This window comes from Papaver somniferum, chromosome 11 (assembly GCF_003573695.1).
Source record: "Papaver somniferum cultivar HN1 chromosome 11, ASM357369v1, whole genome shotgun sequence".
Classification (NCBI taxonomy): Eukaryota; Viridiplantae; Streptophyta; class Magnoliopsida; order Ranunculales; family Papaveraceae; genus Papaver; species Papaver somniferum.
This window is the reverse complement of record NC_039368.1, coordinates 67,225,885-67,246,269: the sequence shown is the minus strand read 5'-3', so window position 1 is coordinate 67,246,269 and position 20,385 is coordinate 67,225,885. Positions and strand designations below refer to the sequence as shown.

The following is a 20,385-nucleotide window of genomic DNA, read 5'->3' as shown; positions in this document are numbered from 1 at the left end:
TTCCTTAGTTTATATATGTCTTAGGTCATGAATAAACCGTTTTTAGAAAATAACCCGCTTAAGTACGCATACGGGTACGCATATTTAAGTACCCGGACTGAGCTTGTTTTCAGTTCACAAACTCCAGCAGAAATTCACGGGATGTGAGCTTCCGACAGTACGCGTACGGGTACGCGGACTTAGCTCCGATCATCCTGAACAAGCAAAGTACGTATACTTTGGTTCAAGAATTTTGGACTTACACAAGTATGAATACACATACAATGTTTATATCCAAACATGGTTATATATTCTAAACTCTCATTTCAATCATTGAAACATTCTTAGAGGATGTTATATAGTGGTTATTCACACACTATTTTTCATCAAAGCGATTTTCAAGAGATTGGAACAATCAACATGACTTTCGTCATGAGTAAAAACGAACTTGGCCAAAGCGAAAGCTTACCAACACATATTTCGAGAAATAGATAAGCGAGATAAACTCGGCTCGAAATAGCAAATGTGTATAATCGAAGTCTATATAGCAATACGACTTTTGTCTCACGATATGAGATAGAGTAGATAGACCTTTGAGTGATAGATAAGTTCAAGTCTCCACATACCTTTTTGCCGATGAAGATCCACCAGTTCCATGAGTAGTTCTTCGTCTTTGCATGATAAACACCGTGGAGTCTAGAGCTCAACTACACTTTCTATCCTAGTCCAAGACTTAGCTATAAGTAGACTAGAAATCAAGACTTACAGTTTTGGCAACAAAACTTGACAAACAAGCTTGAGATAGCAATGCTTGAGAGTTCGACCGACCAATGCTCTAACAATCTCCCCCTTTGTCAATTTTAGTGACAAAACTCTAAATACATATGAAATACAAAATAAATAAACTTTTCAGCTTCTCATCTACATGTTTGATCTCCTTGGTTCTTCAACATTACTCGAAATCTTCGTCGCTTCCAAGTACTCCAATGATTCCAAAGATATTCAATGCAGCATCATCGTTGTTGAAGTTCCGTAGCCATAACAATGAGAAAAAAAAATCTCTCAATCATTGTTATACAGTGTCATAGTATTATTACACAACATCAAAGGACAATTGTATCACAACTTCGACAACAATACTATGGTGATATGTATCACTCCCTCTTAGTCAATACTTCATCTCACATGAAAACCATCCCCCCCACATAATGATCCGAAAACCATATGTATTCGTAGTGTGAACTACGCATTAATTCTCCCCCTTTTTGTCAATAAAATTGGCAAAGGTACGAAACCTAGTGGGATCCTAATGAAATTTCCATAGAGACACTTCATGACCAAAAGAAAGTACATATCAACTTTTTAGATGCAATCATATAGTCGAAACTAAATGCCTTGATCAAGGAGTTTATAAAGATACAAGATAACCCCTATAATATTCCACAGCCACACTCCCTGCAAAGATTTGGAAATTAAGCACAACTTTAATTAAGAACTCTCCACCATAACATGTCAATCCCGAAAGAACAACAAGAGCGACCTTACTTTCACAGGAAAAGAATGATTTCTTTGGACATTAACAAATTACATAAGAATATGAATTTTTATCCAAAAATCTCAATTAAACTAACCACAAGAGAACCTATGAATAATTATCGGAAATACTCACATAAGAGATCTTACGGAGACGCACAATATTTACATAAAAAATACGGATCGGGGAAGATCAATACTGCGGAATAAACAAAGATTCATTATATTCTTCATCACCATTTGCACAATGACATATAATAGACTTAATCTTTGTAAACAAAAGCTCATCCTATCTTCCATAAATATTTTCATAATGACATAATAGGCTTATCTTTTGTTTTGTCAAAAGTTCATTCAATCTTTTATCAATACTTGCATATCGACATATGAAGGACTTAACTTTTGTCAAAAGTTCACTCATAGTTCACGGACGCAAACATACATTTATTATGGTGGTGGTTCGTTGAGTAGACGCAATTATCTTGTTGATTACTTGGGTATGAGTGTAGCTACTTTCCCTGATCGTTATTTGGGTGTTCAAATAATGCCTGGTGCTGTGAGGTATCATCATATTGCTAATGTGGTTGAGAAGATTAAAACCCATCTTGCTGGTTGGAAGGGTTTTCTTTTATCTTTTCATGAACGTATTGTGCTTGTTAAATCTGTTATTTCGAGTTATTCCATCCATAATATGGCTATTTATAAGTGTCCTAGCAAGTTCATTATGCAATGTGAGCGTGCAATTAGGAATTTTATTTGGTCTGGTGACTCTAACGTCATTCGTGCTGTTGTGGTGGCGTATGATAAAATCTGTTACCCTTTTGAGGAGGGGGGTTTGGGTTTATCTCGTATGGCTACTATGAATTTTGCAATGTTGATGAAGTTATGGTGGAAGATCAGTACTTCTAAGAAGAATTGGTCAGGTTATCTTAAGGCTAATTTTTTTAGTCGAAGAGGTTACATTAAGACTTATGGGGTGAAGTCTACCATTCTTCCAGGCATTAGAAGGGTTTATAAATATGTGGAGGCCAACACTAAAGTTCTTCTTGGTGATGGCAGGTCTACTTCTCTCTATTATGATATTTGGTATGGAGAAAAATGTTTTGCAGAGATATTAGAGGATTTTACTCTTGACAGATTGGTTTTGGTGAGTGATTGTTATAGGGATAACCAATGGATTTTTCCTGAAAATGACTTGAACTGTTTACTCGCGGCTGGTGTGGATATGTATAATCTTCCTTTTCCAAATGGGGGTGAAGATAAGAGAGTTTGGATGCCAAACTTTTCAGGTGATTTTTCGGTAAGTTCTGCCAAGGATCTTATTCGTCAGAAACATGGTAGCTTCAATGCAGCGTCTATGTTGTGGAGGAAGGAAATTCACCCTAAACTTGCGGCTCAAAACTGGAAATTCATTCGTGGTGCTTGTGCTACTTTGGATATCATTCAATCTAGGTTCAAAATTCATTTGACTAACAAGTGTGTTCTGTGTGAAACTGAGGAAGAATCTCTAGAACATATTCTTTTTCATTGTTCTTTTGTAGCTCGTGCGTGGTCTTGGATTTCTGGTATCTTTGGTATGACAACAAACTTCAACATTGTGGCTTCTTTCAAGGCAGCTAAGGGAAGAAGTGCAATTGTCCGTGACTTGTGGCTGGTGGCGAACTTAGTAATCAGGTCAGAACTATGGGCTATGCGCAACAAATGCATCTTTGAGAAACAGAAACCGAGCTGGGGCCTTTTTTCTAAAAGAGTGCTGAAGCTAATACAAGAATATTCAGTCCGTCTAAAAGGGTTTATGCGCAACAGTGTGGAAGATATGGTGCTGTTGGATTACTTCCGTGTGGTTCATAGAAGTGTTAGACATCAGCAGCCTATTGAAGTGTTATGGCAGCCTCCGGAACTTAATGAGATTCTAATTTTTTGTGATGGAGAAGCGCGTGGGAATCCAGGCATTGCGGGAGCAGGGGTGGTGGCAAGAGACTCTAGCTGTGCAGTTCTTGGTGCTTTGAGTATTGGTCTTGGAGTTACTACAAACTATTTGGCGGGACTCTATGCAATTATAATTGGTATGGAATGGGCAATGCAATGGAATTATGATCGTATTTGTGTGCAATCTGATTCCTATGGAGTAGTTCAAGCTTTACAAAGTTCTTCTATTCCTTGGTTTGCAAGAGCAAGATGGGAGAGGTTATGCAATCATTATATTTCTATAAGGATAATTCACACTTACAGAGAGGCGAATTTTTCAGCAGATAAGATGGCTAAGAATGGTTGTTATCTTGATAATGAAGTGGGAATTCAGTATGAAGGAAGACCTGAATTTTTAATTTCCGTTGAATACCCTAATGTTTCCTATTTTCGTTTCAAGTAGTGTTACAAGTTTTTAGGGTTGCTGTGACCTCTTTTCTTGTAATCTACTTTTTTGTAAATTTTGTTATCTATTAATACAATTTTTGACTTATCAAAAAAAAAATATACATATCCCATAACAAATTGCAATATATAAAACCATAAAGATTAATACTGCAAAATCATCTTCCAAATCAACTTTAGAATTTAAATAAATAAATCTAAAAACATTGCAAGATGAAAACGTTGGACATAGCTATGTGTAATCACAATAATGGCTATTCCAAACCCTAATTATCCTTCGTAAAAACACAAGAATAAATTCTCATAAGAAGTTTCCTAGACAATTTAAGAATCATGTTTCTTTAATAACATCATACCTTTGAAAGGGTCCATCATAAAAGGTATAACTGATGTCCTTGATTATGTTGACCTTAGAGACCCCATGTTCATGAGTGAGAACATTAACTTTTCGATCAACGATGCGTGCAAGATGCCTAGCTTTGACACAATCCATGATAAGCTTCGTCTGATTCCTGATCAAGGTATTTTGATTATCAAGGATTTTGGTCCGACCATCAATAAGCTGATTTATTTACAATTGAGGATTTGCAAACTCGACCCTAAAGTCATTCTGAAAAAGAATTAAATCCTTGACAGATTCTCCAACCCATGAGTTGTATTCTTTCCTTTCCATCATCCTTTTAAAGACAAGTTCTTGAACAGAATCGCATCCTTTAGAGTCTTCTTCCATCTCAATATTCACAACTTATTGAGGTCTTGAGGAGTTTTCCATATCCCTTTTTTTTTTATTAGGGAAGGTAAAACAATATAAGATATATATGTTTTTCAAGCAAGAGGATGACACCCTTGTTGTGGAAACCCTAAACTCCCAAGAAAGACATGGACGTTCGTGGGCTGGTTGAAAATAACAAAACGGAAGTTATTCACACACACAAAAAAAAACCCTATGTTTTCATATATCCCACAACATTATGACCAAAACAAAATCAGAGCATAAAGTGAGATACATAGCAACAAGGAGTCAAGTGACTCTACTTTCACATTAAAGAAAACAACTTAGTCAAACATAATACAGATGGAAAACTACGGTAGACTTGAGTATCTCCCAAAAGTCATTCTTGCATCTCTCAAGTTAGATACAAGAATAAGAATGCTTACGATTAGGCAGTCAAGTGAGAAGTAATCCCACTATGAGTATTGAGAGGCGAGTTGTAAATTCCATCTGAAGGTTTGAGCCTGGTATTTCTTTCCTTTCTTTGGTTATTTTTTATTCCGTTAGAATTCAACATAACCTTGTCATCAGAGATATTTTTCTGAGGATTAAGTATAAGACCTCTAGAAATTGGTTCTAGAGGATTAGAAGAGACATGTCTCCACCATCTACACTTAGACTTACCAGACTTATTCTCATAAATACTGAGAATGTGTATTTTTGTGGTGTAAGAATTTGCACCATTGGAAGGAACACGATTCCTGTGAGGATTTCCAGATGAGTGACCATTGAAATCTATTTTATGAGAATCTTGTTTTTCTGCAGGGATGAAATCCATTGTAGTGGTCATTAGAGAGTTTACTCTGTCGACAGTGAAAAGAGGTAGATTTTGAAGATCAGAAATTTGTTTCTTTCTAGAAAAACAATGATGAACATAGTGATTCTTTTCCCACAGAAGGAACAGGTTCGTGGAGGAGAAACATTAACAGTAACCTGTTTTAAATTCATAGCCCTATTAGAAGATTGCAAGTCATGTAAACACTTCTTAGCAGAAACTTCCTTTGGAGAATGTCTCTTCATGTACTGTAATTATGTCTGAGAATTGATCATCGGTACAGAAGAATTTCTCATTAAAACATAGTTTTCCTTTTTCAAGGATTTGCAATGTTCTTGTACTAGAATAAGGGATGCACCTAGTTTTTCTTTTTCAACACGAAGTCTGTTAAGATCAGATGAATGCGTCTTGATCAAACATTTTTCTCTAATTGAGTCTTCTTTAACAATATTCTCAAGAACACTAATCTTTTCATGCTGAAGGGTAGTTTCTTGAATAAGTTTTTCGATATTGTTGGAGAATGACTCAATGATACTATAGAGTTCTCGTTCTCGACCAAGAGACTTTTCAAATTCATCAATGAGCTGAGCATGATTATGGAAATCAATAGCCACAATAGATGTTTTTGAGATTCTGGTGAGATCCATTTCAGCTTTTGACAGAGTGTCAAATGTCTCATTTGAGGAAATGCTATCACAATTTGACAAAACCTCTCGGGATTCGGAAGAACCAGCTAAGGAGTTATCCTTTGAGGCAATCCCAAGACATTTTTCATAATTGAAAGCTTTGGAAGATATTTTGGTATGCGCAATCAGCAAGAGATAATCTTTCGTCCACAGAGTCAGATTGCTACAAACATAGACTTATGAGGTATTTAAACGTGTTTGCCTGCTCTGATACCAATTGAAAAAGTGGGGGTCCAACAACCTCACCCAGTATTTCGCTTAGCAATCTGTATGGACTAACTCCAATATACTTTTAAGAGAATCAACTAGAGAGTCAGACTCAATCTTGATAAAAAGTATATCAAAGAGTTATATCTCAATTTATCGATTCAATCCCAACTCAAGCAAATATAAATCTGAGAGTCTGATTGAATACAAGAGAAATAACTTGAACGATATCAAAGACCAATGTTCAAGGATCAATCAATTTGAATCAACAACCAAAGGTTGGATTTACCAATTGATCGATTCAACGCACAACCTGTGATATTTCAATTATATAACAAAATATAATGCGGAAAAGAAATAACACAGACACCAGAAGTTTTGTTAACGAGGAAACCACAAATTCATAAAAACCCCGGGACCTAGTCTAGATTGAACACGCATTGTATTAAGCCGCTACAGACACTAGCCTACTACAAACTAACTTCGGTATGGATTGTAGTTGAACCCCCAATCAATCTCACACTGATCCAAGGTACAGTTGCGCTCCTTATGTCTCTGATCCCAGCAGGATACTATGCACTTGATTCCCTTAGCTGATCTCACGCACAACCAAGAGTTGCTACTGTAGTTGCAGGAAATCCTACACTACACCCCTCACAAGATTTCATTAACATTTAACTCATTTTTGGATTAACAATCTTAATTTTATTGATGAATCTTTGAACAATCTTACAAGAAAAGATAAAGGAATCAAGAATAACCACTGCTCTAGATTTTCTCTCTCCTATTTACTTGCTTCTTACTCAAAAAAGATCTCTCTCCTTTTCTTTACAACTGAATGACTATTTATAGGGAAATACATAGTGGATGACAGCTAATCTGTCCTTTATTTTCGGATATGGCTTGCGACATTCTCGCAACCTTACAAATATAATCTCGCAAACTTCCTTATTTTCGCAGGATCGTCACACTTTTCTCATGATTTGGCTGATGTCGTTTATTATGTTGTTTCTGAAGTTATTCTGCGACACTGTCGTGTTGTGTTGTTAATAATTTCGCTGAGACATTATTGCTGCGAGATTCTGATCCTACATCTTGCCTCTTCTCATATCTTCTATGCGAAGCAGAGAATGATGTGAGAAATGCCGCAGCTATCCATCACTTCATATTCTGTATTTATCACACGTATCCTTTCTCCCATCTGTTTCTTGACACGTCTTCTGTAACTGCTGCTTTTCAACCGCTCACGTCTTTTTTCATTAATTGTGTTTATCTTCTCGAAAATCTCCTCTATATATACTCTTCTTACTCTCCCTTTTCTTCTTTTTTACTCTCTTTTTCATCTTCTCTGCAGCTTCATCATTTTCTCCGTAAATTCCTCTGATGTAATTTTTCTTCTATCTTCCTTATTCAATCTTCTTAATTCTTCGTCCATTCTCATATTGTTCCCTCTATAGATCTTCACTGTTTGTAATTTTCTTCTTTTTTAATTTTTACGAATTAATCTTCCTGCTGGTGTATTTCATAGATTCTTCGAGGTTAATTTTCTTTTTTCTTTCTTATGGGTTTTGCTGAAATTGATCTTGCTTACTTTCTTATTTGATGATGTTGTTTATGTGATTCCCATACTATTGTTATTTCAGCAAAAACGCCTTTAATACCAAATTTACGGTTCAGAACCCTAATATTCCCAAATCGCAGCACAAGGTTGTTGTAAACAAAAGAAAGTCTGCGGATCATAAGGTAGTAAGAAACATTATTCTTTTCTAATAACAATATTGTTGCCTCTGTTTCTTATCTGGATTGTGATTGGCAGGGTGATAAGGATGCCAACAAACCTCTCAAGAAATCTCGTCACCTCAAAATCGTCGAAACCTCTGTTCCCTTTCACTTACTTATCCCTTCAAAATCTCCTGCGACATCTTCGCAAGTTAAACCATTATCTCCAATTCGCAAAAAGGTTGCCTTAGATTTCATCCCTTCAACTGACCTTTCAATGATTGAAACCCCCCTTATTAATCCTTCTGCGAATGAAACTTCTTCTCCTCCTATTGATAATGTTTCCCAATCTTCTATCATTGCCAGTTCTCTACCTGAGCCTCTTCCTTTAAATATTGCTTTCAAAGTTTTGTCTGAGGTTCTGGACGATGTTAAGAAGTCTCCCATTGATCCTGTCAAGTCTGGTGCTTGCGAAATTCTGAGTAAGTATTTTGGCTCTGACAGAGCTGCTTCGCAAACATCTTTTGAAAAAGGGATTGAAACCTTGAATAAGGATCTCCAAATGATGACTTTAGAGTGTAATGCTCTTCATCTCGAAAATCAAAAGCTTCAGAATGTTTCGCTGGATCGCGACAATCTTCGCAAGAAAAATGATGAACTGAGAAGTATGATTTCCTTATATGTGTCTTCAAGTTGACTTTTTAATGATTTTATCCTTTCCATATTTAATTGTCCTTGAAATCCCTTTTTCGCATGATAAGCCTTAAACCAGAAACGAATAATGGAGAGATATCAATTTGAATTTGCTGTTGAAGAAGCCCGTGTTGATAAAGAGATTTTGACGGATCAATATAACCAATTAGATAACTCTATTCATATTCTGTTGATCATATAAATAATCTTACCAATGAAAATACCCAATTTGTTCAGAGGCAAAATTTATTAAGTAATGAAATATCTCGCCTCTCTTATTCTTTAACTAAAGCTAATCTAGGGATGGAAACTTTATCAGATGAGAATAAAATTCTATCTCAAGAGAAGCGAACTTGTTTAAACAAGATGACAATATTTTCGCAACAACTTAGCATCCTTCAGAAAGTATGTGATGACCAAGAACAATCTCTTCGCTCTTTGAGAAATGAACTTAAAGAAGTAACAGAGTCATCTATCGCTGAAAGAGATACACTCATTCAAGGTAGAATAGCTTTAAGTGTAAAGGCGAACCAACTTAAAGAACAATATTCCAAATTAGAAGAATCTTATTATTTACTTGCGAAGAAAAATGCCTTTCTTATTTCTAAAGAGAAAAATCTTCAGTCTCGACTCAAAGGTTTAATTGGAGATAAATTTGATGATGCGATGGATCGTTGGGAGAATAGTTGTCTGACCTTGATTCAACACCTTATTTCGCAAAAGGAAGGTAGTCATAATAGTTTGACTACCTTAACTATCCTTTCTTTGTTATACCCTTTTGAGTTCTTCATCTTATTGAAATTTTGTATTCTACTTTTCGCAGAGTCTGAGAAAAATCTTCATTCCTCCATTTCTGTTTTGGGGGCTAAATATGCCAAAATTTGCAAAGAAAATGCACTACTCGTCTCTGTCCTTACCGGTTCTCGCGACCGAGCAGAAAGAAGACTTGATTACCTTGCTTACTTAAAGGATATTCAAGATAGGAATCATCAAAGAGCACTTCTTCGTCAAGTTTATCTCCGGGCTGAAGTTCTTGTGAATGATATTTTACTGTCCAAATCTCTTCCTCCTATATCAATCGAACCTTTGGAAGTAGATGATGATGAAATTCCTCGTCCTGCTGACAGTGATTATGATTATGAAAGTGGTGGAGAGAATAATCTTTTGGAAGATGAAGAAGAGATCCCTTCTAAGGAAGCAACTGTTGGTGCTAATCAAGATGGAAGCGAAAAAGAAATCCCTTCTAAAGAAGTAATTGCTGGCGATAATCAAGATGGCGGCGAAAAAGAAGTCCCTCTCGAAGAAATTATTGTTGGTGAAGATCAGAATCGAAATGAGAAAAAGGCTGGCGATATTGAGAACATTGGCGAAGAGTTTCTTATCTAGTTCTGTCTTCTTGAACTGTTTCATCTTTATTATTTCTTGCGAATAATATTCTTCAACCAACTTTGGAATTAATTTTCTCTTTTAGTATTTTGCTGGCGAGAAAGATAATGCCTCTTGTTTACTGATTCCCATACTTGCCTCTCATTATCTTTCTTGCGATAAATGATCTGTTATGAATACTTATAAATATTTTGTTTTTTCACGTGGTCTTATTTTTCCTTCCTAACTAAAGGTCTTATTATGCCACCTCTTATCATTGCGAAAAAATCGCAGGACGTCTTTGCATTTTCATGCAAAAACCCATTGATCTTGCCTTAATTTTTTCTTTTGTATTATTGCCTCTTCAGGATTGTTGCGACAGAATGATAGGCCTAAATATTCTTGCGAAAATAAAGCCCCATGACATTGTCGTCGTGCGACGAAATCGCAGGACGTCTTCGCATTTTCATGCGAAAACCCATTGATCTCGTCTTATCTTTCTCTTTAGTATTATTGCCTCTTCAGTATTGTCCACAAATATGATAAGCCTTAATACCCTTGCAAGTAAAAAGCCTCATGACATTTGCGTCTTAAGACACTTATCAGCTCCCTAATGGAGGGTGCCGCCCTTATCTCCCCCCTGGTTTCCCCTTCAAGAAGGCGTACCTCTACCATACAAGGTTGGCTCCTCCCATCCGGTCTGAACAACAACCAGTTGTTTTCGCAGCCTCTTATCCCTTTTACCTATAGGGTTTATGGTTACGAGATTGCACCCTAAGTGGGGTTTTCTTCGGGCCGAGTGCAGTATAAGCCAAGACTTGTCAAGAATGGCAAGGTACGCTCCAGACGCCCCTGGCACTCTTGACTCAACCGTGTACCTCGGCGCCTTGGTCAGATTCTGCACTCCTTGGGAGAGTCCTTATTACCTTAGTATCCCAACCTAAGTCATATGCTTAAGCTGAGAATCCAAGGTGCCTCTCCCGGATGGGCTTTATTGACCCCAAATCTCCATGACTCAGGTTCCGGGGGCGGTGTAGCCTTTCCCTGAGCCATGCAACATGTAACCCCTTATATGACGTACTTTAGGTCTTACATTTTCCTCTTGCGAAATTGTATTCGCGAACTAGGGTGTACGCCATAAAGGTTCGCCCCTTTCTCTTTTGTCATTGTTCTCTGATTATCTCTGCGAAAGTTTCGCATATCATGATCTTGTTTTGATATGAATACTCTCGCAACTATTCTTTCATTGAATGTTTATTCGCAATCGTTTTGTTGCGTCATACATAACTCCTCAAAGCTTCTTATGGATAATATCTCTTTAAGTACAATCTGTTCCATGGTCTGTCAAGTCTATGACCAACATCTCTACCTTCTGGATCCATTAATTTATAAGCTCATGTCCCAACTATCTCCTTAATGATGTAAGGTCCATCCCATTTTTTCGCTAACTTTCCACCATTTTCTCGCTGATATATTGGTGTCTCTCGCAGAACTAAATCTCCTGGTTGAAATTCGCGTACTTTGACACGTTTTTTATATTCTCGGGCTAATCTTCGCTGATAATTCTCCATATGATGTAAAGCTCTTTCTCTTTTTTCTTCTAACTCATCAAGTTTGCTTAAGATCAAACCCGCACTAAGATTTTTCTCCCAAGCTTCTCTCTTTGTCGTCGGAATAACAACTTCTGTTGGTAACACCGCTTCGACTCCGTATGTTAAACAAAAAGGTGACATTGCAGTAGCTTCTCTCCTAGTTGTGTTATAAGCCCATACTGCATTATGTACTTGTTCGCACCATGCTCTATGATGTCCTTCTAATTATTTCTTTAATATATCTGCAATTGTTTTGTTTGTTGCCTCTACCTGTCCATTAGCTTGTGGATATAGAGGAGTAGACTTTCCACATTTTATCTTAAATGCATTAAGTAACATTTCTATGTTCTGTCCTTCAAACTGTTTCCCATTATCAGATACCAACTGCGCGGGAATTCTGAATCTGAATGTAAAGATATCTTTGTCGCGAATATGTTGTACTGCCTTTACTTCTGTCCATTTTGTGAAATAATCTGCTACGACTATTAAGTATCTTCTTTGTCCAGATCCTGGTAAAAATGGCCCCAAAATATCTAAGCCCCACTTTCCAAAAGGCCATACACTGGTTGAAGATGACAATGGTGCTCCAGGTGCATGTATTTTCTTTCCGTGCCGCTGACAATCTTCGCAACATCTTGATATTTGTTTTGCATCTTCGTGCATTTATGTCCAGTAATAGCCTTGCATTTTTTCTCTATGTGCCAAAGATCTTCCCCCACTATGATTGCCAGCATCCCCACTATGTAACATTTTTAGCATCTTTTCTCCTTCTTCTCGTGTCAAACATCTGAGTGATGGTCCATTAAAGGATTTTCAGTATAGCAGCCCATCTCTTAATTCATAATTTGTTTCACGGCTTTTTAACTTGTGTGCTTCCAATCTGTTTCTTGGTGTTTCTCCTTTCGCCAAATATGCATGAAGTTTTGTTCTCCAATCTGCGATATTGTTCGTTTGTTCTTCTTCTCCACCTTCTATCATCATTACGTTCACTTCTTCTTCTTCTTTATTGATTGATGGTGACAGAAGTGTCTGTATTTTTATGCATCTCGCAGTTGGATCTGTCATCATGCTTGAGATGAAAGCAAAAGCGTCTGCGAGTCTGTTATCCTTCCTTGAAATGTGCCTCCATTTTATCTTTGGGATTTTCGCTGACAATTCATCAACGAGCTTCTTGTATTTCTTCAAGGATGGTTCATTTGTAGTGTACTCTCCCTTTATTTGGCGAATAAATAGCTGCGAGTCACTAGTGATCCTGGCATTTTCTAGTTTCATTTCTATTGCGAACTTTAAGGCATGTACCACAGCTTCATATTCCGTTTCATTATTAGTGGATGCGAATTCCAATCTGAATGAAAAAGCCATCTTCGCTCCTTCTGGTGAAATTAAAACAATTCCAACTCCATTGCCTTCCTCATTTGATGATCCATCTACCAATATCTCCCATGTATTTGGTTCTGTTAATAAGTCTTTTGGATCTCCATGTTCTTCTTCTATATCCATCATCTCCTCCACCGCTTCATCATCTTCTAAAGGAAATTCTGCTAAGAAATCTGCGACAACTTGTGATTTTGGTGAAGATAATATTTCATACTTGATTTCGAAATGTCCTACTTGTGCATTCCATCTCTCCACCCTACCTGATCTTTTTGAATTCTTCATCACTGATTCAATTGGTACTTTTGTTAGCACCCTTATTTTGTGTGCTTGAAAATATAGGCGAAGTTAAAATGCGGCGTACACTAATGCTAAAACTCAATCTTTTAATAATTCCTCTCTGCAGCATTAAATGTTTTGCTGATGTAATAAATGGGCTTTTCCACTCATGCGTCTATCGCAATAACACAACGCTTAAAGCATGTGATGTTGTCGCAAGATAGATCAATAGTTCTTCTCCTGGTTCTGCCTTTTGTAAAATAGATGTATTCATAAGGTGTTATTTGATCCCTTGAAAAGCTTTTTCACATTCATCGGTCCATTTGAATTTCGCACCCTTCTTGAGTATATTGAAAAAATGTTTACATTTGTCTGATGATTGCGAAATGAATCTTTCTAGCGAAGCTAAAAGTCCGTTCAATTTTTGTACATCCTTTATCGTTGCTGGTGTTGGCATATCACGAACTGCTTGTACCTTTTCTGGATCAACTTGTATTCCTTCTTTTGATACAATGTAGCCTAAATTTTTTCCCGATGTAACCCCAAAAATGCATTTTTCAGGGTTCAATTTAATGTTATGATGCCGCATCTATTTAAAAATCTCCCTCAAATCTTGTACATGATCTTTGGCTTCTTTACTCTTCACCAACATGTCATCTAGTATACCTCTAATGTTTTGTGTATCCATTTCGCGAACACCTTCTCTACCATTCTTTGATACGTTGCTCCTGCATTTCGCAAACCAAACGACATTTTTGTATAACAGTATAAACCTCTTGGAGCGAAAAAAGAAGTATGCTCTTGATCTTCTTCAGCGAGGGGGATTTGGTTATAACCTTTGTACCCATCTAAAGAAGACACTCTATCATTTACCGCTGCTGATTCAACCATTTGAGGAATATCCGGCAATGGAAAACTATATTTAGGGCAAGCCTTGTTTAAATCAGTGAAATCTATGCAAATTATTATCCCTTTATTTTTCTTTGGAACAACAACCATGTTTGCTATCCACTCTGGGTATTTAGCTTCTCTTATAATTCCCGCCTCAAGCATTTTCTGTAATTCTTCTTCTATTTGAGGATGGTAGGTCGTTGCGATTTTTCTTATTCTATGTTTAAAGGGTATCACATTCTTGTTAATCTCCAACTTATGACATGCAATTGATGGATCTATTCCAGGTATCTCATCCATGCTCCCCGCGAAAATATCTTTATATTCCCGCAAAAGATTGACAGTTCTTTCTTCCTATTCTGCATCCATCTTGGTTCCAATCCTCAGTATTAGGGGTTCTTCCATAGTCCCAACATTTACTTATTTTGTTGGTTCTGCCGTAGTGTAACTGGCCTTGGGTTCTCCCATTGGTGTTGGCTCTTTTATCATCTTCGCAGGTCCATCTCCTTCCTCCGAAATTTCGCTGGGTATTCCTTTACCTTCTTTTGCTCTTATCATATACACTCTAAATTCTTCCTCTTTCTTTGCCTCCTTTGCTATTTTTTTGCGGAATTGTCGCTTTTTTGCTCGTCCTTCATAATGCTTTACTTCAATTTCATAACATAATTTCGCATTGTCAATATCTCCTCTAATTTCACCTACTCCATTTGGCATGGGGAACCTGATGCATTGATGCAACGTTGATTCTACAGCTTTAATTGCGTGTATCCATGGCCTCCCCAACAGCATGTTATATGGTGATTCCATATCCACCACGCATAGTGTTACTTGTGTTTCGATCTCTCCTAGTGGAATTCGCACCACTATTTCTCCTTTAGGTTTTGTTGTAGATTTTCCAAAGCCATGAACAAGATATGTTGAACAAGACATTTCTTCATCTTTGAATCTCATTCCTTTGAACGCATGATATAATATTATATCCACTGAACTTCCTGCATCGACTAAAGTTCTGTTCAATATCCATTCTTTCGTGGATTTTGTTGTTGTCCCCTTCTCTTTTCATGTAATAGGTACTGTAATAACCAATGGAGATGTGTGGCTCAAATTTTCTTTTGGTATTTCTGTTGCCATGAATGTGATTTTTTACTTTTCCCAATCTTTCAAGGGTGGTGTTTTTTCTACCGCCATAACCTTCCTTCCTTCAAAATCTCGTTTATGTATCCTTCCTTTGATGTTTTCATGGAATTCATTAACCATTGTTTTTCTTATCATATTACACTCCAATCTTTTGTCATCTTCATTGACTCTAATCATATTTCTTTTAACCGGTTCACTGATTTGTTTAATCATTTTCTTGATTTGAACAATCTCCACAACAATCTTCAATTTTCAATCTTCAGTCCCTGTTTCTAGCGCCATTATGTAGTTGCAGGAAATCCTACACTACACCCCTCACAAGATTTCATTAACATTTAACTCATTTTTGGATTAACAATCTTAATTTTATTGATGAATCTTTGAACAATCTTACAAGAAAAGATAAAGGAATCAAGAATAACCACTGCTCTAGATTTTCTCTCCTATTTACTTGCTTCTTACTCAAAAAAATCTCTCTCCTTTTCTTTACAACTGAATGACTATTTATAGGGAAATACATAGTGGATGACAGCTAATCTGTCCTTTATTTTCGGATATGGCTTGCGACATTCTCGCAACCTTACAAATATCAACCTCGCAAACTTCCTTATTTTCGCAGGATCGTCACACTTTTCTCATGATTTGGCTGATGTCGTTTATTATGTTGTTTCTGAAGTTATTCTGCGACACTGTCGTGTTGTGTTGTTAATAATTTCGCTGAGACATTATTGCTGCGAGATTCTGATCCTACAGCTACGACCCAAAGTCGAAGACTTTAATAAATAAATCTGTATCACACATAAAAGTCTACAGTAATAGATAAATCTGTCTCCCACAGAAATACCTACGAGCTTTGTTCCGTCTTTTGATCAAGGTGAACACGAACAACTGATATACCGGACTTATATTCCCGAAGAACAGCCTAGAAATATCAATCACCTCACAATAATCTTAATCGACTAGCGAAACAAGATATTGCGGAATCACAAACGATGAGACGAAGATGTTTGTGACTACTTTTCTATCTTGCCTATCGGAGAAATTAATCTCAAGCTAATCTTACAATTGCACTCAATCATGATAGAAACAACAAGATCAGATCACGCAACTACAGAGAAAATAGTTGGGTCTGGTTTCACAATCCCAACGAAGTCTTCAAGTCGTTAACCTACAGGGTCTCGATAGAAACCTAAGGTTAAAGGAGAGTCGACTCTAGCTTATACAACTAGTATCACACAAGAGGTGTGGGTATTAGGTTTCCAATTGCTAGAGTTCTCCTTTATATAGATTTCAAATCAGGGTCTGCAATCTAAGTTACATAGGTAACAAAGCATTCAATATTCACCGTTAGATAAAAAAAAAAATTTGATAAGTCAAAAAATTGTATTGAATAAAAGGAATATTTACAAGATAGTACATGAGAAAAGAGGTCACAACAACCCCAAAAACTCAAAATACTATTTCAAACGAAAATATGAAACATAAGGGAACTCTATTGACCTTAACAAATCAGGACGACCAACAAAAGTGAGTCTCACTCCATTGTCTAAGAAGCAACCAGTCTTCGCCATTTTGTCAGCAGCGAAATTGGCTTCACGGTACGTGTGCACAAAATTTATAGAATCAAACATGCCCTTTACATCACACCATCTCTGTTTAGCAAACCAAGAAATAGAATCCCCTTCCAAAGCTGTTATGACACTTGATGAATCAGTCCGCACTAGAACCTCCCTGTATCTCCATTGAACTGCCCATTCTAAACCAATCAGAATGATATATAACTCAGCCAAATAATTGGAAATCACTTCAAGACCAACATACATCGCCCCAACCACTTCACAAGCAGAATTTCTTGCCACCACACCAGCACCCGCCACCCCTGGATTGCCTCTAGAGGCACCATCACAGCATAGCAAAAGCTGATTGTGCCTAGGAGGTTGCCAAAAACACTCAACAGGCTCTACCATCTTCACCCTACGACATTTAACTCTGAAAAAATTCAGAATCTCAAGATCATCTATCTTATTGAACATACAACCTGTCATTCTAGCCGAGTACTCATGAATGAAGTTAAAAACTCGTTTTTTGAAGAAGCTCCAACAAGGCTTCTTATGTTCATAGACCATCTTATTTCTTTGGAACCACAGCTCCGAACGCAGCACCAAAATTGAGACTAACCATAGGTCTTTAATCATTCTACTACTACCTTTCGCTCCCTTGTTAGCAGCAAGCAAGTTATAATGAGGACTAATATTGAAAATACCTGCCAGCCATTGCCAAGCCCGATTCACCGCACTACAGCTCCAAAGCACATGCTCCAAAGACTCCTCCGCAATCTGACACACACTACATATCGACGGAAGAGCTATCCTGAACCTGCTCTTAACTTTATCCAAAGTTGCACAAGCTCCCCTGGAAAACTTCCAATTTTGCGCCGCCAAAGAAGGGTGCACAACACTCTTCCATAAAAGATTTGCTTCCTCCAGCACCGGATACCGCATCCTCACCAGATCCCTTGCAGACTTAACCGAGAAAACACCCTTAAGGTCCGGCATCCATATCTTCCTATCACTGCCTGTGTGCCTCTTTGGCAAGCTCTCCAGCTTCACCCCAGCACTGACAAGGTCGTGCATATGAACTCCTTCCAGCCTCCATTGATCCTGCACAATGATATCATTCACCCTGGCATTTCTGTCAAGGTCAGGCTGTTGCAAAGCTCTGCCAAAGATTCAGACCCATACCATACATCATAAAATAGTGAAGTTGCTCTACCGTCACCAATTAAAGATTTAGTATTGCGCATAACTTCAGTGTGCACCCAACGAATCCCAGGAAGAATTGAAGATTTAACTCCAGCCAACTTCAGCCGACCATCTCTACAAGTGAATTTCGATTCCATAAATCTAGCCCAATTCTTCGTAGAAGCTTTAGTACTCCACCAAAACTTCATAATCAGAGCCTTGTTCATGTTGCTTAGGCTAGTAAGCCCAAGACCCCCTTTTTGCAACGGACTGCAGATCTTGTCATAACCAACCACAAAATCTCTAGCCAAGTTTGAATCTCCCGACCAAAGGAAATTACGAATCACACGTTCACATTGTTTAACAAATTTAACAGGCCATTTATACACATCCATGTTATGAATCGCATAACTTGAAAGGACAGTTTTAACAAGAACCACACGATCCTGAAAGGAAAGCAACTTACCTTTGTAAACCGAAAGATGGTCCTTCAGATTATCCACCACGTTACTAATATGGCTATACTTCACCACTCCAGGAATCACCTTAACCCCCAAATATCTATCCGGGAAATAAGTCACTCCCATGCCTAAGAAGTCTACAATAGACTGTCTCCTATGCAAAGACCCACCTCCAAAATAAATTTTGCTCTTCTACCTGCAAACTCGCTGACCAGAAGCTTGTTGATAATCACCCAGGAGCTTCACTAAGTTTGTTAGACTCATCATATTACCCTTGCAAAAGATCATAATATCATCAGCAAAAAATAAATGAGTTGGAGCAATACCATTACGCTTCACCATATGAGTCATACTCTTGTTATGAAAGAGTTTAGTAATGTTCCTACTTAAACATCCTCTATCAAAACAAAGATAAGAGGAGAAAGCGGATCCCCTTGACGCAAACCTCTATTAATCTTGAAAAAACCCTCCAGACTCCCATTAAGAAGAATAGAAATCCTGGCAGACTTCAGAATATTGTGAATCCAAGTACACCAATCCTCTGAGAAACCATATCTACGAAACACCTCCAAGACAAAAGGCAAACTTACTGTATCAAAAGCTTGAGAAATATCAAGTTTGAGACCTAAGTTGCCATCCTTTCTTTTAATGTGCAGCTCATTAACCAATTCAGACGCCAAACTAATATTTTCATGAATATTTCTCCCCTTCATAAAAGCCACTTGTTCCTCCGAAACCAAATTATCTAAGACTTTTCCAAGTCTGGTTGCTAAATTTTGGTAAAAATTTTGAAGAAAAAATTACTTAGACCAATTGGTCTATATTTCTTCAGGCTATTCGCACCTCTTACCTTAGCAAGCAAAAGAATGAGACTAGAATTAGCCCCATTAGGAATAGTTTTGTTGTTCCAGCAAAAAATAATAGCCTTAGCTAGGTCTTGATGAATTAAATCCCAACAATGTCTATAAAAACACCCTGAGAAACCATCCGGACCTGGAGCACTATCCGCACCCAAATCAAACACCGCCACCTTAATTTCCTATGAAGAAGGAATAAAATCCAACATATGTCTTTCCTCAAGAGAAATAGAATTATGTTCATACTCAAACAAACTATCCTCAATCTGCGTATCTACACCATTAAATTTATTCTCATAATAAGAAACAACATGGTCTCTTAATTGGTCCGGATCAATGATAAGGGACCCATCATCTGTCACCAACTCCGAAATTGTATTGACACTTCTACGAGTATTAATAGTACTATGGAAATATGAAGTATTGCTAGAACCCTCCAAGATCCATTTGTTGCGAGATTTTTGCTTCAACATAATATGTTGTTGCATACGCACCTCCTGAACAGCCACAAGCGCATCCTTCATCTCATTCTGCTTAGAAATGTCAAAAGGGTCCTCATCCGAATTCCTACTAGCCACTTCAAACTTCAATTAAGCCTGTTTGAGTCTTGCATTCACATTACCAAACACCTGTTGATTCCACAACTTCATAGCTGCCTTTAATCTCTTCAGCTTGAAAGGAAAAATAAAATCTGGATTACCATACACAGGAGTATTCCAAGAAGTCTCTACCATTTTCAAAAAATCAGGATGCGTAAACCACATTTTCTGAAATCTGAAAGGAGCACGTCTTGGCCTAGAAGCAACAAAAGGATAACCAATAAGAGTCGAATGGTCGGAAACTTCCCTAGGAAGAGCTTTACACCGCCAATTCGAAAATTTATTTAACCAATGTTCATTAATAATAGCACGATCCAACTTGCTAATAATTCGTCTCCCCCCCCCCCCCCCC

The 20,385-nt window shown here is 37.4% G+C and overlaps 1 protein-coding gene across 1 annotated transcript in view; it reads right to left on the bottom strand.

The window, feature by feature from the left end:
- Nucleotides 1-19,616: 19,616 nt before the first annotated feature.
- Nucleotides 19,617-20,385, bottom strand: part of LOC113324501 — a 1,540-nt gene continuing 771 nt past the window's right edge. The window contains exons 3-4 of the mRNA XM_026572823.1: nt 20,064-20,229; nt 19,617-19,964 (exon numbers count right to left, since the gene is read on the bottom strand). Coding sequence (XP_026428608.1) covers nt 19,617-19,964; nt 20,064-20,229 — 514 coding nt within the window. The remainder of the gene's footprint in view (nt 19,965-20,063; nt 20,230-20,385) is intronic.